This window comes from Neovison vison, chromosome 11 (assembly GCF_020171115.1).
Source record: "Neovison vison isolate M4711 chromosome 11, ASM_NN_V1, whole genome shotgun sequence".
NCBI classification, from domain to species: domain Eukaryota; kingdom Metazoa; phylum Chordata; class Mammalia; order Carnivora; family Mustelidae; genus Neogale; species Neogale vison.
In genome coordinates, this window is record NC_058101.1 from 54958810 (window position 1) to 54983939 (window position 25130).

Sequence of the window (25130 nt, forward strand, 5' to 3'; positions counted from 1 at the left end):
TTATTTCCATGACTTTGCTAAGATCTTGCCCCTGCCCACCTCTCCGTTTTATATATAAAATACGTGTGTGTGTGTGTGTTATTCATTGAGGGCATTATTTATAATAGCAAAGGGTTGGAAATATATTCTCATTTGCAAAAAAAAGCATGGTTACTTATAAGGGAATGCAGTAGGTGAGGCAGAGGAGACAGGATGAAAGTGCTGTGAAGGGATTTTGTTATATAGTTTTATGTAAATATTCTATGTATTCCAAAGAATGTACATTTTTTTAAAAAATAGAGCAATCCCTAAAATTTCAGAAAGAATGTTACAATCAATTTGGCTGTATTATTTTAGTAACATAGTGACACTGAGGAAAGAATTATGTCAGGTAACTTTAGCCAGTATTTTGACTACATTCTTAGTAGAATGTATTTTAAGGACAAAGAGTGCTTCAAAGAAATCCTTTAGGTAATATTAGTAATAATATTGCCATTGTTTGTTCTTTTGAATCTAGATGATAAATATGTAATCATGTAACATTGTTAGGGAACCAAGACTTCCAGGGTAAGAGAAGAAGCACAGGAGTAAAATCAAAGTAAAAGTCCTGTAATATTACATGTGGATTGGAAATGTCAGGAAAATTCACAATTTTTTTCCTATTCAAAAATATGGATTTCTTAGACTGCTGAAGTACCCTAAAAGCAATGACAGTTCAGTTGAACCTAGACCCACATTATGATCTCTAAACATTATTTTCCTTTAAAAGGAAGCTGGCCTTCTTGTAATCCTGGTGCAGATCAGAAAGTGTAAGAAATAAGCCTAGGACGTCTTGTGCCAGCAAGCAAGGAAGCTCCAAAGTAATTTGTCAGCAGAATACAGAAGCCAATGTTAAGAGTTCCTCATTGGCCATATGAGAACATTTGAGCATCAAAACGAACAGTTGCAGCTGAAGCATGCTGAATGTTTTAAAATCCATTCATTTATGATAATCAGAAAATGGAAGTGTCCCTCAAAGTCTTTAGTCCACACTGGGGATACACAGTGTACCATAGTGTACAAATGAGCAATTAAAGGGAAAAGTTAAGCATTTGTCTTCCTTCCTTCCTTCCTTCCTTCCTTCCTCCTTCCTTCCTTCCTCATGCATTCATTCATTCATTCATTCATTTCAGGACCAAATAGCCATCATTTAAGAAAGATTCTTAAAGGGGCACCTGGGTGGCTCAGAGGGCTAAGCATCTGACTTTGGCTCAGGTCATGATCTCAGAGTCCTGGGATCAGAGCCAGGCCTCAGTCTCCCTTTCCCTCTGCTGCTCCCCCTACTTGTGTTCTCTCTCTCGCTCTCTCTCTCAAATAAATAAAATCTTAAAAAAAAAAAAAAAGATTCTTAAAGAATCTCAGTTAATAAATATGGGAAACATGATAAAACTGTTAGAGGAAAGTCTGTTTGGGGAACCGAAACTGTACAGTTGGAGGGCATGGTCAGATTATCACCATCATAACACACTGATCACTAGAGCTTCATAGAAATTCCGACTTTATGTGCCTCATGATATGTTGCATTGCTTTTGAAGTATTCTTGCCCAAAACACTGAATATGAATCTAGGCAGTTATTTAGGCCAGTGGTTCTCAAATATGGTTCAGGAAATTCTTGGAGCCCCTGAAACTTTTTCGGGGGATACCCCAGGTCAAAACGAATAATATGTTATTTGTCCTTTTCACTCTCTTTCTTTCCCAAGTATGTAATGAATTCTGCCAGAGACTACTAGTATATCTAAATATATTGAATACAGAAGCGTATATGATGACAATCTGGCTATCTTCTATTAAGCTAGACATTAAAGAGATTTGCAAAATTATTTTAAAATCACAGTTTTACTTTGAAAATGTCATTTTTTGTTAAAATGTTTTTAAAAACATTAACATTTGTAGAGTTATTGTTATCAATTAGGAATTTTTTTAACTTAATCAGTTTAATTTATAATATGGTAAATATAGATTGAGGTAACTCACCTAAACAAAAGCTCTTTGAAGTTCACAGTATTTTTTTTTAAAGATTTTATATATTTATTTATTAGAAAGAACAAGCAGGGGGAGTGGCAAGCAGAGGGAGAGGGAGAAACACACTCCCAGTGAGCAAGCAGCCTGATGCCTGGGCTCAATCCCAGGACCCTGGGATTATGACATGGGCCAAAGGCAGCCACTTAACAAACTGAGCTACCCAGGTACCCCCACAGTTGTTTTTGTTTTTGTTTTTGTTTTAATTTTACTTTATTTTTTCAGTGTTCCAAATTTCATTGTTTATGTACCACAGCCAGTGCTTTTTAAGAGTAAAAAAAAGTTATGAGATCCAAAGCTTGAGAACCATTTGCTTCATTTATTTATCATTAACATGTAATGTATTATTTGCCCCAGGGGTACAGATCTGTGAATCAACAGGCTTACACATTTCACAGCACTCACCATAGTACATAGCACCCCCAATGTCCATAACCCAGCCCACCCTATCCCTACTCCCCACCCCCACAGAGCAACCCTCAGTTTGTTTTGTGAGATAAGGACTCTTATGCTTTATCTCCCTCCCGATCCCATCTTGTTTCATTTTTTCCTTCCCTAACCCCCACAACCCTCTACCCTGCCTTTCAAATTCCTCATACCAGAGAGAGCATATGATAATTGTCTTTCTCTGGTTGGGCTATTTCACTTAGCATAATACCCTCTAGTTCCATTATATCATTGCAAATGGCAAGATTTTGTTTCTGTTGATGGCTGCATAATATTCCATTGTATATATGTACCACATCTTCTTTATTCATTCATCTGTTGATGGACATCTAGGGAGAACCATTTGCTTTAGAGTTAATTCCAAGTTTATCAGAATTATTGATAAAAAGAACAAAGGATGTGACACCACAGGAGACAGAACAAACCATAATGTAAAATGTTCTCTAGTAGTCTCAATTACCTAGCTGCTTCTGGCTGGCTCAGTTGGAAGAGCATATGACTTTTGATCTCAGGGTTGTGAGTTTGAGCCCCACGGTGGGTGTAGAGATTACTAAAATAAACTTTAAAAAAGAAGTATCATGAAGACTCATTAGAGAAAATTTCAGTACAAACCAGGTGTTAGACAATAGCAAGGAATTGATATAATTGTGTATGAAAATGTTTGTATGTTTTAAAGATTCATGATAATAGAAATGATGTAACACTGGAATTAGCTTTAAAATACTTAATTAAAGGGGTGCTTGGGTGGCTCAGTGGGTTAAGACCTCCGTCTTTGACTCAGGTCATGATCCCAAGGTTCTGGGATCGAGCCCCGCATCGGGCTCTCTGCTCACTGGGGAGCGTGCTTCCCTTCCTCTCTCTCTGCCTGCCTCTCTGCCTATTTGTGATCTCTATCTGTCAAATAAATAAATAAAAACTTTAAAAATAAAATACTTAAGTAAATAGGGGTAAATGGAGCGAGTATAGCAAAAATCTAGGTAATTATTAAACTGAAGAAAGAATGTAAAGGAGAATCATGCTATATTTTTCTATGTTTGAATTTTATCTTAATAAAATTTATTTTTTAAAAAAGGAGATGACCTAAGAGGCTTTGCCTGATTATTTATTCCAGCATAGTAACCCCTTTCCATCTGCCACTGTGTCCTGTTACTCTGTTTTATTTTCATTATAAGTTTTATCACCTTGGGAAAAATATTTTTTAATGATTTGTCTTTTCTTTGTCTTCCCCTCTAGAATGTAAGTTCCATGAAAGCAAGAGTCTTGTTCCCTTACTGTTTCTTGTGTGCCTAAAAAAATGACTGGCATATTGTATCCATTCAATAAGTCTTAACTGAATAAATGAACTATAAAAGCTATGTATTTATAGGAAAACTAGAAAATAAACCAATAAAGAAAATAAAAATTATTCTTTTCTTACTTATCAAGCGGTAACTGCTCCTGTTGAGTTTTCAATCCTTCCGAATCACTTTCTGGGAAAAAATACACACACTTACTCTCTCTGTCTTCCCAGAACTCACTCCCACAAATTGTACATTATATAATCTTTTGCAGCTTGTGTTTTTTAAAATAATATTTTTAAATATCCTTGTATTACTAAATATTTTTCTACAGAATCCTTTAGTTGAATAGTATTTTGTTTTGTGGAAGTATCACATATTTAATTGTCTCTAGATATGTAAGTAAACATGCTCAAGCTAAGACTTTGCACTCAATCTTAACTTTTACCTTAGGAAGCATTCCTAGAAGTAAAATTGCTGCATCAAGATGCACATGCATAAAGCTGTTATAAGTCAAGATACTGGGTGTGGGAGTAACTTAGTGGTCAGAGGGGAGATAGGATGGGGGCTATCTCTTAGTTGATGGTGGTAATCTAGGTACTGTTTACATAGGACTGTTTCGTTTGTGAAAATTCATTAAACTATACTTCTGTGCATTTTTATTATGAATGTCATATTTCAATAAAAAGTTTTTCAAAACATAAATCATTTTGGATAAGCATGACAGAGGCTATCAAGTGTATGATCAACAAATGGAAAGTCTTTCAGTATGGCATTGTTGTATTGAGCATGTGTCCCACATTTTAAGTGAAATGTTTGGTTAAAACTTGAATTTACAGAATAAAGTAATGTAATACATGGGATAAAAAAGAGAACTTGTTTTTAAGAATATTTTTTAAGTGTGGACTTGAAGATTTTTGAAATTTTGTTTCAATTCAGTTCTTGTAGGGGTAACTGAAGAAAGAAAAAACTGTAATGAAATTCTAAAATGGTATTGGGTGGAAGTGCTTAGATAATTTTTACATCCTAAATTCACTATAAGTACTTGATTTATATTGTCTTTTATTGACAAATAGTAGATGAATGAATTCTATGGGTTTCAGATATATATGCACTAAATAAAACATTGGAAAGGCTATAACTTTCCCTTTTAAGAACTTGTTTGCTTGTCGAGGGAGGCAAATAAGGAAGGCAAATAAGTGTTAAAACTTAATTGATGTGCTGCTCTTATATTTTATTGGTTATTCCCCCCATGACTCTGAAACTTTAACCCGTTGGTTAAACCAGTAACAATAAAAATAATTTAAAAATAAATTTGGGTAAACATAAGGGAATACTTTTATGCTTTGGTATTATTGTGTTAACAAGTCTTGTTAACACGTTTGTGTTAATAAGTTTTAGTACATGTATGCAAGTATGTGCCCACACATTTCTTTTAACTGCTCAGATCCTCATGAAAGATCAGCATTGTTGTCATGTGATATATTTATTTCCAGGTTTGTTCTATATCTGATTTTTTTTTGGCTTTTTATATGTTTAGTTGTCTATTATCTCTATTCAAGTTTATATCCTACCTCTTAAAAACACTGTAATAGCAATTGCAGTGTTCAGTGTTTTATTAATTACCTTAATGGATATGCTAGACCTAAATATACAGGGTTGTAAAAAAAATTGTATTGATCAGTAATATTGAAATCTTTGGTATATCTTTGTACATAAAGGCATTTTCATGTTAAATATTTCTTAAAATAGATACCCAGAAAAGTGTGAACATTTTTAAGATTTTTGATGACGTATTGCTATAATGTTTCCAAAAGGGTTATGTTCTTGAACTAGCAATGTTTGACCATGTCAAGTTTATTACACCATTACCAACATTGTAATTTGATTTTCAAAATATCATAGATTAGAATTATAGTTAAATGCTGACTCTGGAACATGGCTGCCTGAGTTTGAATGACATTCTCACTATTTAGAACTCTGTCACTGTGGGTAGGATAATAAACCTCTCTATTACTTTCAGTTTTATCATCAAAATTTCCAAATTAGTAAAACCTTTAGTGCACACTTTATGTGCACTGTAGAAAAATATTAGTTGTATATATTTAGATTTTTTGTGAGTTACTAATGTTTTCTAGAAATCTGTTGAATATAAATGAATTAGTAATCCATAGGAATCTATGAGTCTAGGCATCTCCTAGAGAGTACAGTTAAGACCAGAAAGAACGAGGATGACTAGGATAATACATTGAAGGACTAAAATAAAGACAAGACCCAGGCACCTAGGTATTACAGTCAGCTGAGCATTTGTCCTTTAGTTTCGGGCCAGGTCATGGTCTTGGGTCATGGATCAAGCCCCACATGGGGCCCCACACTCAGCACAGAGTCTGCTTGGGATTTCACTCCCTTTTCCTCTGTCCCTCCCTCCTCCTCCCCACCTATACCTATGCTCTCTCACTCGTGCTCTCTCTCTCATAAATAAATCTTTTTTAAAAAAAGACAGGACCCATATAAGGAGATAAGAAGTGATCCAAGATGTAAGGTAGAAATAGCTTAAAGGTATTCATTAAAACTGTAATATAAATTTGCAGTTTGCATCAAACATTAATGTTAAGTAGCAGTGATTTTGATGAACATTTTATTGCTAGTAATTGCCATTTTTGTGAAATTTAATTTGGAATATTCTCCCCTTTCTAGACAACATAAAATTTATGTGATATTTTCCTCTCATTAAAATTCACTTGCTTTCATATACTGAATCTTACTAATATTTACATATTTAATATTGATGAGAGATAATGTGGTTTCAGAGAACTTTTATCTCATATTCCCTCCTATTTGGACTGAGCTTCATGTTTTCAGGCTCTGGCTTAAGGGGGGGGGCAGTCTTGTGAGAAAATCAACCAGGTAATGATACTTAATTGCATATAAATCTTAAATAGATTCTAAAAATAGTTACTAACTCCCCTATTAGACTTGAGGTGCTAAACTAAGCAAATTATTATAACACATCATAAATACAGTATAGAAGAATATAAAGGGTATTAGGAGGAAATTCAGAAAACATTTGAGGGGATGGATAATCCTGAAGGATGTGTAGAAATTAACTTGTCAGGCCAAGAAAACACAGAAAATACTTTGAAGAATGGACAAAGGCTGTAAGATGAGAGATTAAAAAAAAAAAAATGGTATCCTTGGAGGGGTGAAAAACAATTCTGTATTATGACAGTTGCACTTGTCTTCTTTGAATAGATCCTTGATTAGGAATTTGCATGAAAATAGAACTGAAAACAATTTATAAATGAAAAAATCAAATCTTGATTTTAACAGAAGGTGAATTCTAAAAAAAAATTAACCCAATAATGTTTTGATATCAAGAAATTGCCCAGGGGCACCTGGGTGACTCAGTTGTTAAGTGTCTGCCTTCCGCTCTGGTCATGATCCCATGGTCCTGGGATCAAGCTCCTCATCGGGCTCCCTGTTTGTGGGGAGCCTGTTTTTTCCTCTCCCACTCCCCCTGCTTGTGTTCCCTCTCTTGCTGTGTCTCTCTCTGTCAAATGAATAAATAAAATCTTAGGAAAAAAAAAAGAAAGAAAGAAATAGCCCAGCTTGGTCATGGTTTCAGTTTTTCAAAAATCAGTCCATTTTAAAAGTTGTATCTGGTAGTACAATATCTACAATTACCTGACCCTGTTGAAAGAAACTGGCCTCTAATTCTATACATTTTACATTAGTGGTTGATCAAAAATAAGTATATTGTAGTGTTAAGACCCAGTCTATAATCAGCAAATGGGAATAATTTGTATTTATTATTAGGTAACTTTCAAATATAGAGAAATATACTGCTTAATAATCATGTTTCTGTCATCCAGAACTAATAAATGTGTTATTTGATCATGTTTGCTTCTGATATGCTTTCTCTTAAGGAACTGTCACATCCTTTTGTTTAGTCTTAGAAGCAACATCTGATAATGCCTATTTATGCATTTATAAGTAAAATAATTTTGTGTTCTTTAAAAATCCACAGTGATGCATACTAAATGCACTTTTGTTAATTTATTCCTATAACTTGCTTTTCTTACCAAGTTAGCAAAAATTAAAAATCTCTACAACACCAAATGCCATCAAGGATATGGTAAAAAAAATTGGTGATATCTACTAAATTCCAAAATGTTAATTAAGTCCAGCACTTATACCTCTAGGTGTATATCTTAGAAAAATTCTTATACATGAACACAAGAAAGCATTTAGGGTTTTCATTTCAGTATTGTTTGTTAAGTGTAAAACAAAACAACCTAGGTACCTACCAATAGTTGAATGGCAAATAAATCTCAGTCCTTGTCTTCTATTTATTTTATATTGCCCTAGAGCATAATAAGTGCTTAGTTTTGGGGGGTGCCTAGATGGCTCAGTTGGCTAAGCATCTGTCTTCTGCTCAGGTCATGATCTCAGGGTACTGGGATCAAGTCCCGTGTTGAGCTCCCTACTTAGTGGGAGTTTGCTTCTCCCTCTCCCCCTCACCTCTGCTAGTTCTCGCACTCTGTCTCAAAAAAATGAATAAAATATTTTAAAAAGGGGTGCCTGCATGGCTCAGTAAGTTAAGCATCTGCCTTCAGCTCAGATCATGATCCCTGGGTCCTGGGTTTGAGCTCCATGTGAGGTTCCCTGCAGCTGGGAGCCTGCTGCTCTCTCTCCCTCTGCCATTCCCCCACCCCTCACCCCCAAGTTGTGCTCAGATGAATAAATAAAATCTTTTTTTTTAAAAGATATAGTTTAGTTTCTATCCATCAAGTTAATCATTAGAACTTTGGAAATATATACACAAAACAACCTAGTTATGATGTGCTATCTCCATTGTGAAGGAGTGATACTTATAGATGTAATCGCTTCAGCTAGATCTAAATCAGCAGCAGGAGCAAGAAAATGCCCTTTCTCCCCATTCCTGATTTTCTTTTTCTTTTTTCTGAATCCTTCTTCCCAAGCTATTTCTCCCCTTCTCTTACTGTTTTTTGCTTTTCTAATTTGGATAAACCTAGAAATAACGATTTTTCTAGCTCTTGAGTTATAGCTTTTATTATGTATAAAGAAGTAATGATATTAGCAAAATACTTTAGTGTAGGTCAAAGTGCTACTAATAAAAAGTGAGATTTTCTATGATAACTAAAATTTCTCTAAAAGTTCTTTACTTATATATTTATGTATCTTGTATTTAGTACATAAATGCTCATTGATTATGTAGTTTTCCTGTGTGGCAGAAATATGTTGGAGTATATTTTGGTTTCACTGGATAACAGACTATAATGTGTTACTTCTGGAGCAAAACTTTTAACATATGTACTGCATATCAAGAGAAGGCTATGGGGAAAAAAATAAAGCATCTCTCACCTTGGTCACTGTTTAGAGTTTCAAAAGAAGAATCAGGAGTATAAGCTTGATTTGGGTAGCTTCTTAAAGGTGGAACAGGACTTAGGTCTAGTTCATCCTTCAGATTTAGATTATCCCTAACCAGGGCCATGTGTCTAGGAATAGCCCAAAAAAGGACAAGAATGCCTTTATTGTCCTACCTGGAGAGCTATAGCTTAATTTGCATAGTTAATGTAAAGGAGAGAGAGGCATTCCCTGTACCTCCTTTTCTTATTTCTGGTGTGAAATAATTAACTTTAAATTAACTATATCAAACGTCTTAAAGTTTAGAATTGGAAAAATTTCATTCATTCATTTTGTAACATTGACTAGGAATAACACATTTATGGAGAGTGTGTTTTATGTGCTGCATACTATGTAAAACTTGAGCAGAATCAAAACTGGTGCATTCGGAGGTAAATCTGAATATGGATTAGGTAGTGATGATTTTTTGAAGAAGATGATCTTATAAGACCTTGAAATAATAAAATCCTAATTGCTGAAGGAGAGAAATGAGATAGTAAAAGAGAAGACTAGTATTCAATTCTTTCTTCTTTTAGTAGGTTACAGCACTCTACTATTTATGAAATACAAATGAATAAGATCCCTGACCTGAGGAATTCAGTCTTACGGGATAAATATGTACATATATATGTGTTTGTGTGTGTAGAGGGATATATATAGATAACTGCAAGACAGTCTCATAAGTGTCATTAAGTATAAATTATAAGTGTTGACTCAAGGGAAACAGTAATTGGGTTCTACTTGGGGGCATATGGATGAATTTTGGAACACTGAAAAAAAATAATAAACTGAGCAGGAGTTGGACAAGTTGAAAAGGTGAACATTCTTGGCAGAGTACTGCAATTTGAGAGACCTGACACCATGTAGCATTTGTGAGGAACTGCAAGGAAGAATGAGGGTTGAGTTGAGTTGGAGACAAAGCACGAAAAATTGAGCCGGGCAGATAACCTGGGGCAAGGTGCTTCACTTAACAGTTTTTCAAGGTACTATGTACCATATGTTTTGTTTACCTATCCAGGCTTCTCTTTTGCTTCTTCAGAGTTCTACTCAGCAGATATTTACTGAATACCAGGCACTATTCTAGGCAGTGGGGTGGGGATACGTAGGTGAATAAAATAGACATGGTCTTTGTCTTCACGTAGCTTATGGTCTACATGGCTAATGCTGGTAAGTATGTAAGCAACTAGAATATAGCGTGCTAAATGCTAAATAATATAGGTAAGTGTGACAGGTATAGGAACCTAAAATAATGACAACCAAATTCAAGTTGTGGCCTGAATGACTGAATGATGAGTAAGATTTGATGAGAACTAGGATGAGTGTGGGGATAGAAGGAAAGGATTAGGAGTCTTCTAACAGAGGAATCTAACGAAGCGTGAAAGCTCAGAGTTGAGAAATACCATAGTGTTTTCCGAACAGGTTTCCCTACTCCACTTTAGCCCTTGTGGTCCATTCTCCCCACAGCAGATTGATCCTTTAAAAGTACAAATTAAAACCTTGTTGGTCCTACACTCAGAAACCTCCAGTGGTTTCCTTTCTCTCTCAAAATAAAATTCAGATTTCTTACCATGGCCAACAAGTCCCAATATGATCTGCCTTTGTACATTTCTGATCTCATTTCACTCAGCCTGGCTTCCAGCTGAGACTTTGCTCTTTGCTATTCCTCAGACATTTCAAAAATGATTCCGTAACACAGCCTTTGTATAAACTGATCCTTACAGAAGCTTTTCCCTGATAATATATTTGGTTGGTCATGGTTCGCACCATGACAATGGGTACTGTTTATGCCTTTGTTACTGCTGCTTCTAAATTCCTCAAATAGTGCTTTGAACACAGTAGGCACTCAATGAAATTATTGAATTACACATAGGTTATGAGTGAGACATTTTATTTTTCTGTCTTTGTGTCTTGCCAGAGCACCTAAGTGTTAGGTAAATTTATATGGTAATAATAAAACCCAGATGAATTTTTTTTAGACCAACTTAAATTTTTAAGTATATTTTTTAAACATGTGTTTTCTTATAGTGATTCTTTATAACTTAAATTTTCAATTTTTTAGCTGTCAGTAAAGAAATAGTCACACTGTTGCTTAGTGCTTTGTTTTAAATTCATAGTTTATTTTTACTCTTTTCAATCCTTGTCAGATTAACATGTCTGAATCATTGTTTTTATTTATGTAAATTCAGTGTTGTAATAAAAACAACTACATTTTAATAAATACTTAGGCAGTTGTTTTCTAACAGGCTATATTTCCTAAAATGTTAATATTGTAGGTTATGTCTTCATCCAGTCACAGATGTAAACATATTACATAAGCAATGATTCAACTGCTATACATTTCAGTTATTTAAAATAGTAAAATTTTACACTGAGTTGTAAAAAATACCTCGATTATATATAGTCACAGTTTACTTAAAGCATATGTTCCGCATATTGCTAGTCGTAGTAAATGCTAGTTATTGTTCTCTTATTCATCGTCATTTTTTCTGTGGTCTCTGTTTTGTACAACTTACATCATTCCTACTTTCTTGAAGCATCATCTGGGCAGCCTTGATTAAAAAAAGGTCATGGATAAGCAGTTAATGGCTGTTCACAGCAGAACAAGGGGAAAAGGTTGATTTAAAACAAATATTATATCATAGCCTTCATATGTTTCTTCATATCATTTGGCAATGCCAGCTCCTTCTCTGTTCTTTTTTCCTATGTAGTGCCTTCCCAGTCATGTACTGTTCTTAAACCCACAGATGAGTTGTTAATAGCCACATGTCAAATACAAGTGTTAATTTTTAGGTTATGAATTAGTAGATCAGCAAAATATGAAATGTTAAAATGTAAGGATTACCTATCTGTCACAAATATAAAGTTTTTTCTCTTGCAAAAATTATAGGGGATGGAGTGTTAGATCTCTCTACAAAGAAAACCAGCATAAAATCTGAAGAGTCATCCATATGTGATCCTTCTTCTGAAAATTCAATGGCTGGGTAAGCAATATCTAGGAAATATAATTTAATATTAATATGAAATTATCTCTTCAGAGAACTCTTAATACTACTTTGAGTAGATTGACATATTTAGCTTTCCTTCAGAATTTTTGTCACTCATAAGTGTGTGTCTCTCATACCTTTCATTTGTCCTTTCTCTTTCTTTTTTATTCTTTCTGTTAAAGAAAAGTTATCAGAACAATCACCAAACTTTAGTTCATGTTACTAAAATGAACTACCAACTTAATCATAGGCTACAAACTAAGAAGCAGGACGAATACAAAGAAAATTTAAAATTCAGTATTCAGGAGGCAATTTTAAGGAAAATATGTGATTTCACTATTTAATTTTTTTAAACAATCAACAAATTTTAAAAGTACCATACTTACTAATTCTAACAGCTAGCTTATAGTGTTTACATTTTTTCACTGAGCTTTAGGTGTGGTGGCAAACTTTACATAATATATATAATAATATATGTCTAGTAAACACCACAGAAAGCCCTTTCATGCTTTGAAAGTTCTCATTAAATAAAATAAATAAATTAATAACAGTGAGATGCTCTTCTGTTGGATTTTTGAATTTTTATTTAGTAACTTTGCATCTTCCCATTAACAAACTGCATAGGAAGCTTTTTTACCACGTTTAAATCTTAGATATAGAGTGTAACTTGTTTCAACTAAGACTATAGTAGCTTTTGAGTCACAAGGTATAGTTAGCTTCTGTTTGAGAAACTGAAAATTACAATGATATATTTGAAATAGAAAGAACAATTTATAGTATCAAATTATTTTACCCAAATATAACTTACCAATTTGTTTCAAATTTTAAGTTTTATCTAGAGAAAAATTAGTCTTGTGGAAATATGGGATGTTTGTGTTTGGAAATATTCTTTCTGCTACAAATTTCCTTTAAAGGGGTTGACTCTTTTATTACTTGTTTAGCGGTAACGTCACGTTTCTACTAACAAAAACTCCTTTAGGATTTGGGTATTTTTTATAATGGAACTCTAATTGTACAAATAAATTATAAGTGTTGCTCTGCAAGCATCTGTCAGAGGAATAGCAACATCATGAGAATATTTTTACAAATACCGAGTTAGGATTTTATGTTCTTGGAAGGTCTGCCCGTTGAGGCCACCGTATGATTGACACATTGTCCTACCAGGACTGTAGCGTTTGCTTTGATAAGGAGTAACTACTACATCTCACAGACTTAAAAAGAGTCATAAGCAGTGATGTTACCTAAGCAAGGAGTATAATAAAGGAGTGGACCCTCCCCTTCCATAGCTGTGTGAGAGTCTCTCATGCATCAGTTTACCATCGTTTCATTCCATCCATCCAGGAGACTACACAGAAACAGAGAGGACTATGTGGAAAGAAGTGCTGAGTTTGCAGATGGTTTGCTCTCAAAAGCTTTGAAAGACATTCAGTCTGGAGCACTGGACATAAATAAAGCAGGCATACTTTATGGCATACCTCAAAAAACTTTACTTCTCCACTTAGAAGCCTTACCAGCAGGGAAGCCTGCATCTTTTAAAAACAAAACTCGAGATTTCAATGATAGTTACTCATATAAAGACAGTAAAGAAACTTGTGCAGTGCTGCAAAAAGTAGCCTTGTGGGCAAGAGCTCAAGCAGAGCGCACAGAAAAAAGTAAACTCAATCTACTTGAAACCTCAGAATTAAAATTCCCAACAGCTTCCAGTTACCTCCATCAGTTAACTCTACAGAAAATGGTTACTCAATTTAAAGAAAAAAATGAAAGCCTACAATATGAAACTTCACACCCTACTGTACAGTTAAAAATTCCTCAGCTCCGAGTAAGTTCTGTTTCAAAACCACAACCTGATGGTCCTGGTCTGCTGGATGTTATGTATCAAGTTTCCAAAACCTCTCCAGTCCTAGAAGGATCAGCTCTCCAAAAACTGAAAAATATACTCCCTAAACAGAACAAAATAGAATGTTCTGGGCCTGTAACTCACTCAAGTGTTGACTCTTATTTTCTACATGGGGACCTCTCTCCTTTGTGTCTTAATTCTAAAAACGGAACAGTTGATGGAACCTCTGAAAATACTGAAGATGGATTGGATCGAAAAGATAGCAAGCAGCCCAGGAAAAAACGTGGCCGTTATCGCCAATATGATCATGAAATAATGGAAGAGGCTATTGCAATGGTAATGAGCGGAAAAATGAGTGTTTCCAAAGCACAAGGAATTTATGGGGTACCTCACAGCACTTTAGAATACAAGGTAAAAGAAAGATCTGGAACACTGAAGACTCCTCCGAAGAAGAAACTCCGATTACCAGACACTGGGTTATATAATATGACAGATTCAGGGACTGGCAGCTGCAAAAACAGCAAGCCTGTGTAGATTACTTGTTAGGAAAATGTTTGTATGTGTGTATGTGTGTGTGTGTATGTGTGTTTGCGTGTGTGTGTGTATGTGCACAGGTGTGTATTTGTGTGTCTATATACACACATGTGGGAATTACAGACGCTCACTCTGACAGGAGACATGAAATTTTACAGTTCAAAAACCACTTACATGCCTTTTGAAAAAAAAAGTTTTATTCAGGGTTTTCACTGTGGACAGAATTATATAGTTGCTTACTTAATTCTGATAGTTTGTATTTAATCCTTGTATAAATAGGTGAAAAAGATTCAGGTTTTCTTTAGTAGTCAATAGCATAAAGCGTTGTGGGAAAACAAGTAATTGTCAAGTGAAACACTTTTATTGGTGAAAGACCACTCCAGCCATTCAGTTGAACCATCTTATAAGGGAAATATGATATTAATAGTTTGTAAACATTTTTACAGTACTGCACTTACAGCTATTGTAAGTACATCAAACAACCAATCAAAGTTTAAATAACTATCTCCATATGAAGAAAAATTAATATATACAGTATTAGTACACTACAGTGTATTCTATGAAATATGAAATGCACTCAAGTGCATCCACCAGGAATAGAAAACCTTAAATGATATGTATAATGAAATTTAATATTTATCATTTAATAGTTGATTTACAGGAAGTTGGGGTTTATAAGGTATATACTTTTTAAAAAAACTGACACATAGTTAACCCCAGCAGCTATAGAATCCTTTAATATAAGATGGAATACTAAGAACAAAAAGTAATTTAAATTTAATTATTAAAATAATTTAATTTTGTTTTTCATTTGAAAAATAAGCTAATGTGTAAGGTTAGAAAAGAAAGTTGGAATGCAACTTAGAGCATGTTTATAATGTGCACAGAAAAAGCTTGAGAATGATATTTGGTTTAAATGTGCTGGTTAGTTGATGTTATGACTACTTTAAATTTTAAGGATTGTGACACACTCCTACTATTGAAAAACCTCAGTGTAACTTTAATATATTTGCTGCTGTGACATTTCAAAACATTTTCAGTTTATCAAAATGAATTACAGATTTCATTTTGGTGGGCGATACATTATCATTTTGCTAATAACCAAATTTGCAGTTTGTTCAGGGTCTTGAATAGATTTACAGATATTTAACACTGAAGCTGTTTTGAACTTTCAGTAATGTAAACTCTCTACTAATTGGGTAGTTAGAAGCTGGGCAGTGCATTTTAACTTTTACTAGACTCATAAGAGAGACCAATAATTTTTATATAGCAGTTTTAAAATGTGGTTCAGAGTATCCATGTTGGATTTATGGAGTATGCAGTTTTAGTGGTAAAATGTTATAAGCATGTGCCTCCATATAAAGAATGGGGATTTGCTTCGTATATTCAGAATTCTCCGAGTGCCCCTTTTCTCTGTTAAAATTCAGGTTCTGATCATTTTTCTAAGCCAATTTTCCTAAGTCCAAAAGGAATACTTAAAGCTGAATTTAAAAAAATAAGTGCACCTTGTCAAATACTTGTGTTTTTACACTTGTGTTTGTGTGTATCTAATAATCACATATACATGTAATACTAAAGAGATTTTCAGCTATTACATTTAAAAACTGCTTACATATGATTTAAAAAAAACTGAAGAGTGGGAAGCTATACAACCAAGTAGTTATTTGGCCTCTTAGATCTATACTGAACCCTCTTCAGCTTAATGTTACCTGCATACTGGGGTATGAATCCTCTTGCTTTTTTGTTTTTCCAAGTAAGAATACATAATAGATTGCAAAACAGCAGATGTCAGGGTCATCTTTCTTTTTAAAGAATTAAGCCATATTTTGTGAGGGCCAGAACTTGGATTATTTAATATATTTCCCCTCCTCCCCCATTGAAAAACAAATTTAAAAAATAAAGTAAATGTTTCAACACAATTTTATTGACCTCTTTATACAGAATTTTACTTGCAAAAATTTGGGGGCCTGAATGCATTACATAATATTTATATTGAGCTTTTTTATTCCTCACACTATATTTACATTAATAAATTGATTGAGAAGTTTATAGTAAAGGGATACTTACAGAACACTTTTATATCATTTAAAAGATGACCTGACCAAAAACTTTACAGGATTCATAAAATCAGGGATCATTTTGCTATTGACTTCACAGTGATCAGTAGTTTTATAGGTAATATTATAGTTAATTTGCAGCATTTAGTATTTGTATTATTTATTTTTGGTCAGATATAGTAAATTAAATATTTTTTGATAGTTTATAGGTAATGATCAACCCATAACTTTTAAAAGAAACAAAATGTTTCTAATTATTGAGTTAACTTTTGATTATACAAACTAGGAAAGGCAGGGAAATTTATGGGTTCCCCTTCTCCCCAGTGATTCTATTAAGATGTTCTTTATGTTAAACTTTCAAAGTACTTTATAAATTTAGTTACCAGTTACTACTTATTAATTGACAGTTTTCTGAAAAATCCAGTTTCAGCAGACTTTTAATGAAGGTGAAAGCAACCCTTATATGCTTTCTACTTATTTGAATGTTCCTCAAGTATTTTATATTTAAAAAAAAAAAGAAGGAAAAGAAAAAACAGTGCCTCTGTTTTTAGAAAACTACTGCTCAGTAAAGTTGTTTAAACCATTTCTGGTAGCTAATGACAATTTTATATTAAATTGTATACTAACTTTAGTGAGACTGATTTTTTTAGTTGTTTACAGTACAAATACTTGTATTTGTTTTTTAATTGCAGTATTTCCATTGTCGCAGTAATTTAGTAAAACTCTGTGGCTGCCTTGATTTTGACAGATTTTGTTAATATAAACTGATTGTTAGGCAATTAGTTCTATTTATGCATAAATCAATTGCACTATAATTCATGAATTATTTATTACAATATTTTCTAATGAATTCATGTATCTGTCTTGTGTTGTAAATGTACTGTAATTCTGTTCCTACTTTGTGTTGTTATATATCTAAATCTGATTGTATGAATTTTAATTGTTCAGTTAACGTGTTTCTAGGTTGTAATTTGTAGTAAAGCACTTCAATGCTTTTGCACTTAAATTTACAACACTGTTGGTGTGTGATTGATTTACTCATTCAGTAAAAGAAAAGAAAAGAAAAGAAAAGAAAAGAAAAGAAAAAAACCTGACTACACTGACTTTTTTGATTCACTGTAGGAATGAGTTTTATTTATATTAATATGAAAAATTGACTTCTCCAATGAACTATTTCAACAACAAAACTTGTAATAAGCAAAACCGATAGTAACATATAAAAAATAGGCAGGATCTTTTGGTTTAGAAATCAAACTGAAAAGAGTTAGAAAAATATTTAACATTAAAAACAAGGGAGCTATGACAGATATAATTTTAGAATCTTTACATAATCATTTCAGAATAAATTCTAGATTGGAGACATCTGTGTATTCAACTATTATTTACTCATATTGTTTTTCTTTGAGACTCTAACATGCAAGAAATATGAAAAAGAAAAAAATTGGAGCCAAATAAACATGAAATTTTATAATTTGAGAATTTAGTTAGCTAATATTTGATATATGTGTATTAAATATAATCTAATACCTGACTATCCAATTAGTAACTTTATGGAGCTAATCTTTATATACCATTACATGGAAATTATTGACCACTGTGGTATTTTGGAATGGAAGTTCCATTATTAAAAGTAATAAAATGGGGGGGGAGTAATTAACTGAATAAGAAACTTTTTTAAAGTATAGACTCCCTTGAAATCTCAGAGGACAACTGTAAAAATCTTGGGGTGGTTTTCAGAATAGTTAACACTAATCATTAGTTTTAGTTATTTCTACTTTCTATTTGACTTTGCTAATAGAAAAAACATGTAAGCATTTTAAAAACTTAGGAAAGCAAATTAATCTTTAAAATATGGTACAATTAATTTTTCTAAGAAATAAAATCTCTTTTTATTTAATCACAGATATGTTTAATAGGCCATAACATAACTTTAAAAAAAAACTGTTGAAGTGCATCTATCAGAACTCTTTGGGATTTCTTTGCTTATGTAAAAATTACAATTTTAATTTGCTGGACAAAAGTATAATATCACATATCTTCATATTTGATAGTTAACATTTCCTCATGTCTTTTTTCTCCCTGTATTTTTTGAGTTATAGTGAATCTTGGGAATTAGTTCCATTATTTACTCCCAATCGTGATATAATTTACCAAAAAATATATATATATATTTTCAGAAAGGAAATGGTATTGGGGTTATGTCTGTGGACTTAAAGCACTTTATTGTTAATTTCATATCTTTTCTCACTTTGATAACTGCTTTTTGTCAAATCACATATTTTGGTGAACTATTAGTTGAATCTAGTAAAGTTACCATTTTTCTAGAAAATTTTTTATCTAATGTTCAGAATTTGCCTTGATGTTTTTGCTACTCAAATAACATAATATTTATAAAATGTGCATAAAATATTGCATGCTTACGTGTCAAACAGATTAAGCCAGTTTTAGGGAGCAAAATAAAATTAATTTTACTTTTCATTTTTAAATAAAAATCCTTTAGTTTTTAATATACATAAATATAATAACCCTTTAAACAAATAGAGTTTTCTGTAGCAATTCATAATCAGTATATCCTAATTCCAACACTAAATAAAATTTCTACAAACCAGGAACTACTAACAATAATAGCAAATATAAGAAATCATGAATGGGAGGCTATTTTCATGTACAGAGTTTGGTGATATGTTTAAATAGATACTTTTCTGAAACAGAATTCTTTTAATATATTTTACTCTTCTTGCTGCTGGTATTGGATTAAAAAAATTTTTTTGTAGACTTCTGCCTTGGTTACTAAGTAATCCTGGGTATTAGTTAAAATTAGATGTATGTTAGTCTTCAGTAGGACATTTTCCAGCATTTGAAATTAAATAATTAGGTAAGTAATGCCTTTAGTCTTCATGTAGTTACTTTAGTATTTAAAATCAATTAAAAATAGATTTTATTTTTAAATAGCTTAAATTTTTTATTATTAGGTTAAAATGCCTGCAGCTTAATCTTAGAAAAGATACTGTTATTTATATGAAGTCTAAATTCCTTAATTTTCCTTGTGAGTATACAAAACTTTCTTTTATTAATAATTTTTATTTTCACTTCCTTGAAAAAATATCTATCTTAAAGATAAGATTTTCTCCTATATCTTATTTTTCTTATTTGCACTAATTTGGATGATAATTATCAAAATAACTTATAAAATATCTACTTTCAAAAATAACTTTCTGAAGCACTTTCCATTAAATATTCTTAATACATCCAAAGCACTAAACATTAGCAATCTATAAATATAATCATATTTATATTTGATATAAATATAATCTATATTATTATTATAATTATCTATAATCAGGTTTTATATCACAAAACTAGGGCTTTTCTTTGACTATTCTACTTGCCATAGGAAATTAATTATCACCAGTGCTTCATTATATTTTTGCTGAACAATAATCAAGATGTCATTATTGCAGCTCTATAGGAGTTAGGAGTCCAGCAATACCAAAACTTCTTTTGTTCAAACTCTGTTAAAATTATAACTCCTTATAATACTGGTATTTTTGCTGTAATTCATTTTTTGTTTGATTTTTATTTTTAGTTCAACTGTTGATGCAAAATCAGAGGAAGCTACTAAAATGGAAAAAGGAAAATCAGCATTAAGCAAAGTTTTGGAATCTTTGTGCATACATCACCAGCAACAAGTTTTGGCCATGTTGAAATTTCTAGTCCAAGAGCAGAATACTGCTTCTCTTTGCTATTGTAATACATCATATACTGTGTCTTCAGAATCTCAAAAGCCCCTAATTGAAGATGATTTACATGGTCTATTCTGTAGTTGTGAATATAGGCTGGCAGAAAGAGGGTATTTACAAAATGAAAGACAAAGCCCTGGTTTTGTGCCTCTGCCAGTCTGTATTAAAGATTTACATTGTTTATCTTGCCAAACTGTAACTATTGAACACATTAAGACAGTAGTGAATAGAGGAATTGCAAACAGTTATAATTCTCACAGGTGCTGTTCTGGACTGTTACCAAACATTCACAATACAAAATCAACCTTTCATGCTCCTCTTTCATCAAGGGAAGTATGCGATGTTTCAGTCAGTCTTAAGGATGTTTGTAGATCTCGAAGTCCGTCACCTCCACCGTTATCACCTGTACAGACTGAAGGATTTGAAAAATTGAAAGATGTCGTCCCAGAGCTTTCAGCCTTAGAAAATAACAGACTTGAAATAAACATTAACCAGCCTCCATCTCTCACACCAGCAGAAATAAACAGTGACAAGGGCGAACCCGAAGGTAAAGTACATAAAACTAAAAAACCCAGTAACTCCGATTATTTGCTCCTGGAAGACAGTGATAATTGTACTGCAAATCATGAAAAAGATGAAACTACTGTAATATTTCAAGATTTAATGGATCGTATTAATGAAAAATTAAAATCAATAGAAGCTACAGATGTGACAAGCTTTATAAAATTATCTAGCAGTGATTGTAGTACAGATAATGATTTAAAATTGAGGGATTTAATATCCTCACTCTTGCATAATGCCAAGGCCAGTGATTACAGTTTCATGGAACTGCTGAGTCAACATGATAAAAAGGTAGAAAATAAAATTATTCAGACAAGATTTCGAAAGCGTCAAGAAACCTTATTTTCAATGCACAGCTCTCCTGATTCCCCCATGTTTAGAAGGCAGTCTTTACAAATAAAAAGAGAACTTGCTAGTCTTGATGAAAATTTTGTAAGAAAAAAATACACTGAAAAAAATTCAAGGAAGTTAACACGCAATGATGAGATATTTTCCATGGACAAAGAAGAATTCTATCATTGCCAAGGGTCTTTACAAAATTCTAAAAACCGGCAAGATAATAATCATACAGAAACATCATTTTCACCAGATTGTGCATTACAGTCATTACAACTACCTCTTCATAGTTTAGAAACTAACTTGGCTTTTGATGCATTTTCAGAAAGCTTTAAAACAACTTTCCCTGAGAAAATGAGCATAAGAAAATCACAGGAGAAATCTGCAGGTGGAAAAAAACTTTTGCAAAATCACAAGGAAAACCCCAACCTGGAGAATACTCAAGCTCCTTTGAAAAGTGATGTTTCTCAACTTTTGAGCAGAACTAAACGAAATATTGTGCCCCCAGGGTGGTATTCTATATATGTAACAAATAATTATGTTTTCAAAAAATCCCCTAAGGCCAAAAAAGTTTCTGAATCTACAAAAAAAAAAGATCCTATGAAAAATATTCAACTCGAAAGCTCACACAATATAGATCTAAACAAAATTGCAATGAATTCTAATTTACAAGTTGTTGTGGAGCGTTTGGAAGACACAATAAATATGGCCCAGAAGTCTTTGAATAATCGCTCATTATCTGAAGGATGCAAGGCATCCAAGAAATTGATAGAAGTTAATGGTAAAGATCAAACTGCAGGTAGAAATGTGACTCTTACTGTAAGCAGAATGGCATGCAAAGAGCAGAGTTTGTCAAAATCTGTGGTAGCAACCAGCAATATCAAAAGCAATCATATTCCTACAATAGATTTGAATAGCAAAAGACTTGATAATCTGGAAAAGACATCTGTTTTGGATACAAGTAGCTTGATTTCCAGTGTTCAAAGTGTGTCAGCAAAATATGAAGCCATTGAAAGCTCTCCTTTTTCCAGCTATTCTAGTCCTATCAAACTTATGTTTTTATCTGAGGTTAAAAGCAGTGAAGGAGTCAAATACACTTTAACTTCAGTTGGTACTTCCAAGTCAAATATTGAACTTCCTTCTGAAAAATATCTAACTCATCATGTAATTGAAAAAAAAACAATGACAAATAAGAATGTCCCAAATGCTAACTTTGAAAAGGATAGTTCTAATCTTAATGATAGTGACACTCTACAGGGAGAACTAAACAAATTTAATTGTGCAAAAGAAACTACAGAATCCCCTGCAATGTTTATAGATGGTATGAATAGTGATAAGCCACAAGATGAACCTAAGGAAAATCCAAGCAATGGTATTGATTCATCTTTTAAACGGAAACCAGGTAGACCTAAAAAAATAGGTCCCCAGGTTGTGAAACAAATTAAGCGGCCAATTGGAAGACCACCAAAACCTAAAACTAATCAAACAGACATCACCATTTGCCAAAATGAGTCTTCTAGTGCTGGAAAGAAAAGTCCAGAGTCTCTCCTATCAGAAGTAGGAGAAGGTATTTATAAAAAGAGTATTACCGTAACTGTTATTTATGGAAGGTCAAGAAGAACTAGAAGGCATGTTTCTGAAGGAACGGTAAACATAAGCAATGTGTTATCTTTCAGCAATAATGTTGCTGATATTCCAACTGAAAGTAACAGTCTCCGAAATATTAAAGAATACAAAATTGATGCAGGTGAAAGAAGGGCTGTTTCAAGTTTAACTACTGAAAGTGAGGTCTTGGGGTCTGGCTTTGAATATGTTAGGCCTATCAAGAACAAGTCTGTGATACCTCAACCTTCCAAGAACATTATTCGACCAACTCAGAAGCCTTTTGCTATAATTAGGAAGCCTGGTAGACCTGCAAAAGTGAAAATCTCTGGCATATCTGTGACTATTAATAGAGTTTCACCTCAGGAGAGAGAAGTAAGTATTAGCAGCTGCTTACCTCCTTTAGAACAAGAAAATATATTAGAAAGAAATCTGGCTGAAGAAAAGTGTGATCACCAATGCAATAAGATGGATACAGGGCACACCAAAGCTGACACATTTAAGAATGGATCAAAAAGTATGGTTGCTACTATACCTTTGAGACATTCTATTACAGATAGAAAACCATCTCTTCATTTCTTACATCCATTAGCATCTTCTAGCTCACTTATTTATAGAAATGCTCTGTTCCGTAAATCGTATAAACTCCATTTGCAGAAGGGTAAAAGTCAGAAGGAAAAACCTAAGCAGTCAAGGATAAAAATAGCTTCGAAAGGTACCCCAGCAACCAGAAATTCAAGGAATGAAAAAATGTGTTTGGAAGATAACAAATTAATACCCATTTCTGAAGTATCCTTGGACCCAATAATTTCATCAAATCCTTTGCTCAGGTGGTGGGCTGCTTCTACATCAAACGATTCCTTAATAGAGGAATTAAACAATAGATTTGAGCAAATAACAAATGCTTGGGTGCAAGTGAGTGGAGATGAAGCTGGAAATTGTGCTCATAAAAAGAGAGAACACATTGAAAATGATAATTTCAAAATAGCAAACCCTTTGGAAACCTGTCTTTTAGAACTTGAAGTTTCACCTGTAAAAATGCTTTTTCGGAAAAAGTATGATTTGAATGAACTCTGTATCTGGTTTATGCAAACAACAGAAACACAGTCTCTTTCACTAGTTAGAAAAGCAAATGCTCGAAACCCTTTGGAAGTAATAAATACTAGAGGAATTAAGTTAGGGACCAAATATTCTAATTTTAATACCAGCCCCTTCAGAAAGCACTTTAAAAAATTTGCACTATCTTCTCCTTCAAAATCAGCAGGGAAGTTGCATATACTGCATAAAATGGTTAGCTCTCCACTGTTAAATGTGAAAAATAATTTAACGTTAGCTAGATTAAAAAGAACTGAATTTAAGAGGTTGCAACATGAAAGGTGGAAAAGAGAGGGAAAGCTGCACAACCATGGAACAATTGATTGGATCTCTAAAAGGAAAAACTTAAGATTTTTCTGCCAGAACCAATTTTTAAGTAAGACCGAGGGGGGAACAAATGCTGATATCCCACTCCGAGGAAAAAACACAATAGCTAATCAGTTTATTTTGCCACCTGAGATCAGGGATGACTCTTTGCAACAAAAGGTGGCAATGTCTGACTTGAAAACACATGCTAGTTTAGAGAATAATTTTAAGTCAGAAGCAAAAGAGAATGGAACAAATTGCAGCCAAAAAGATTTTGAAAAGGGACCAAGACTAGGAAATGTGTGTCCAAATAATTGGAAGTCAAAAACCTTAAAAGATTGTAGAATATTTTTGAGGAAGATCAACTATCTTGAACACAAAAATACTTTTAAGCTAAATACAATCATTTACTCTCCTGAATCTATTGACAGTGGAAGTAATCCTCAGACTCACAGAGAAGAATCAAAGCGCTTTACCTTAAGATCCCATTCTGCTAGGCAAAATTCTTTTATAAAGCAGTCTAAAGAAATGGAAAATGCTAAAACAAATAGTCCTTCAATCGATAAATTTCCCAGCCAACTTGACAATAGTAAATTAAATAAATGTGTTAACTATGACAAGAATCCTGATAGTTCTGATGTTCTTAGCAAATTGAACAAAAGAAAAAGACCACCATGGAAGACCACAGAAATGTCAACAAAAAGGCATAAACGACAGTCCTGCAACAGTGGACAAATGGCAAACTATTATTCAAAATCCCAACTAGGTAAGTTTTTCTCTACTTAATTTTAAAGTTTCATTTTAGGTGCCTTGAGTAAAGTATGAGACAATGGGTAGAAAAGGAACAGCTGATTTAGTTTCAATTTATTTCCAAAATATTTGGACAACC

At 33.1% G+C, this 25130-nt stretch overlaps 1 protein-coding gene across 8 annotated transcripts in view; it reads left to right on the top strand.

Moving 5' to 3' along the window:
* The window catches only part of LCORL (ligand dependent nuclear receptor corepressor like), a 157812-nt gene that overhangs the window by 110877 nt on the left and 21805 nt on the right, over positions 1–25130 (top strand). For 2 of the 8 annotated variants that reach the window (XM_044226030.1, XM_044226031.1), the window contains exons 6-7: positions 12077–12170; positions 20188–25007. In XM_044226030.1, the coding sequence (XP_044081965.1) occupies positions 12077–12170; positions 20188–25007 (4914 nt within the window). Of the gene's footprint in view, positions 1–12076; positions 12171–13514; positions 17615–20187; positions 25008–25130 lie in introns of those variants that run through there. The other 6 variants (XM_044226034.1, XM_044226035.1, XR_006381072.1 and 3 more) reach the window with 5 other exon arrangements.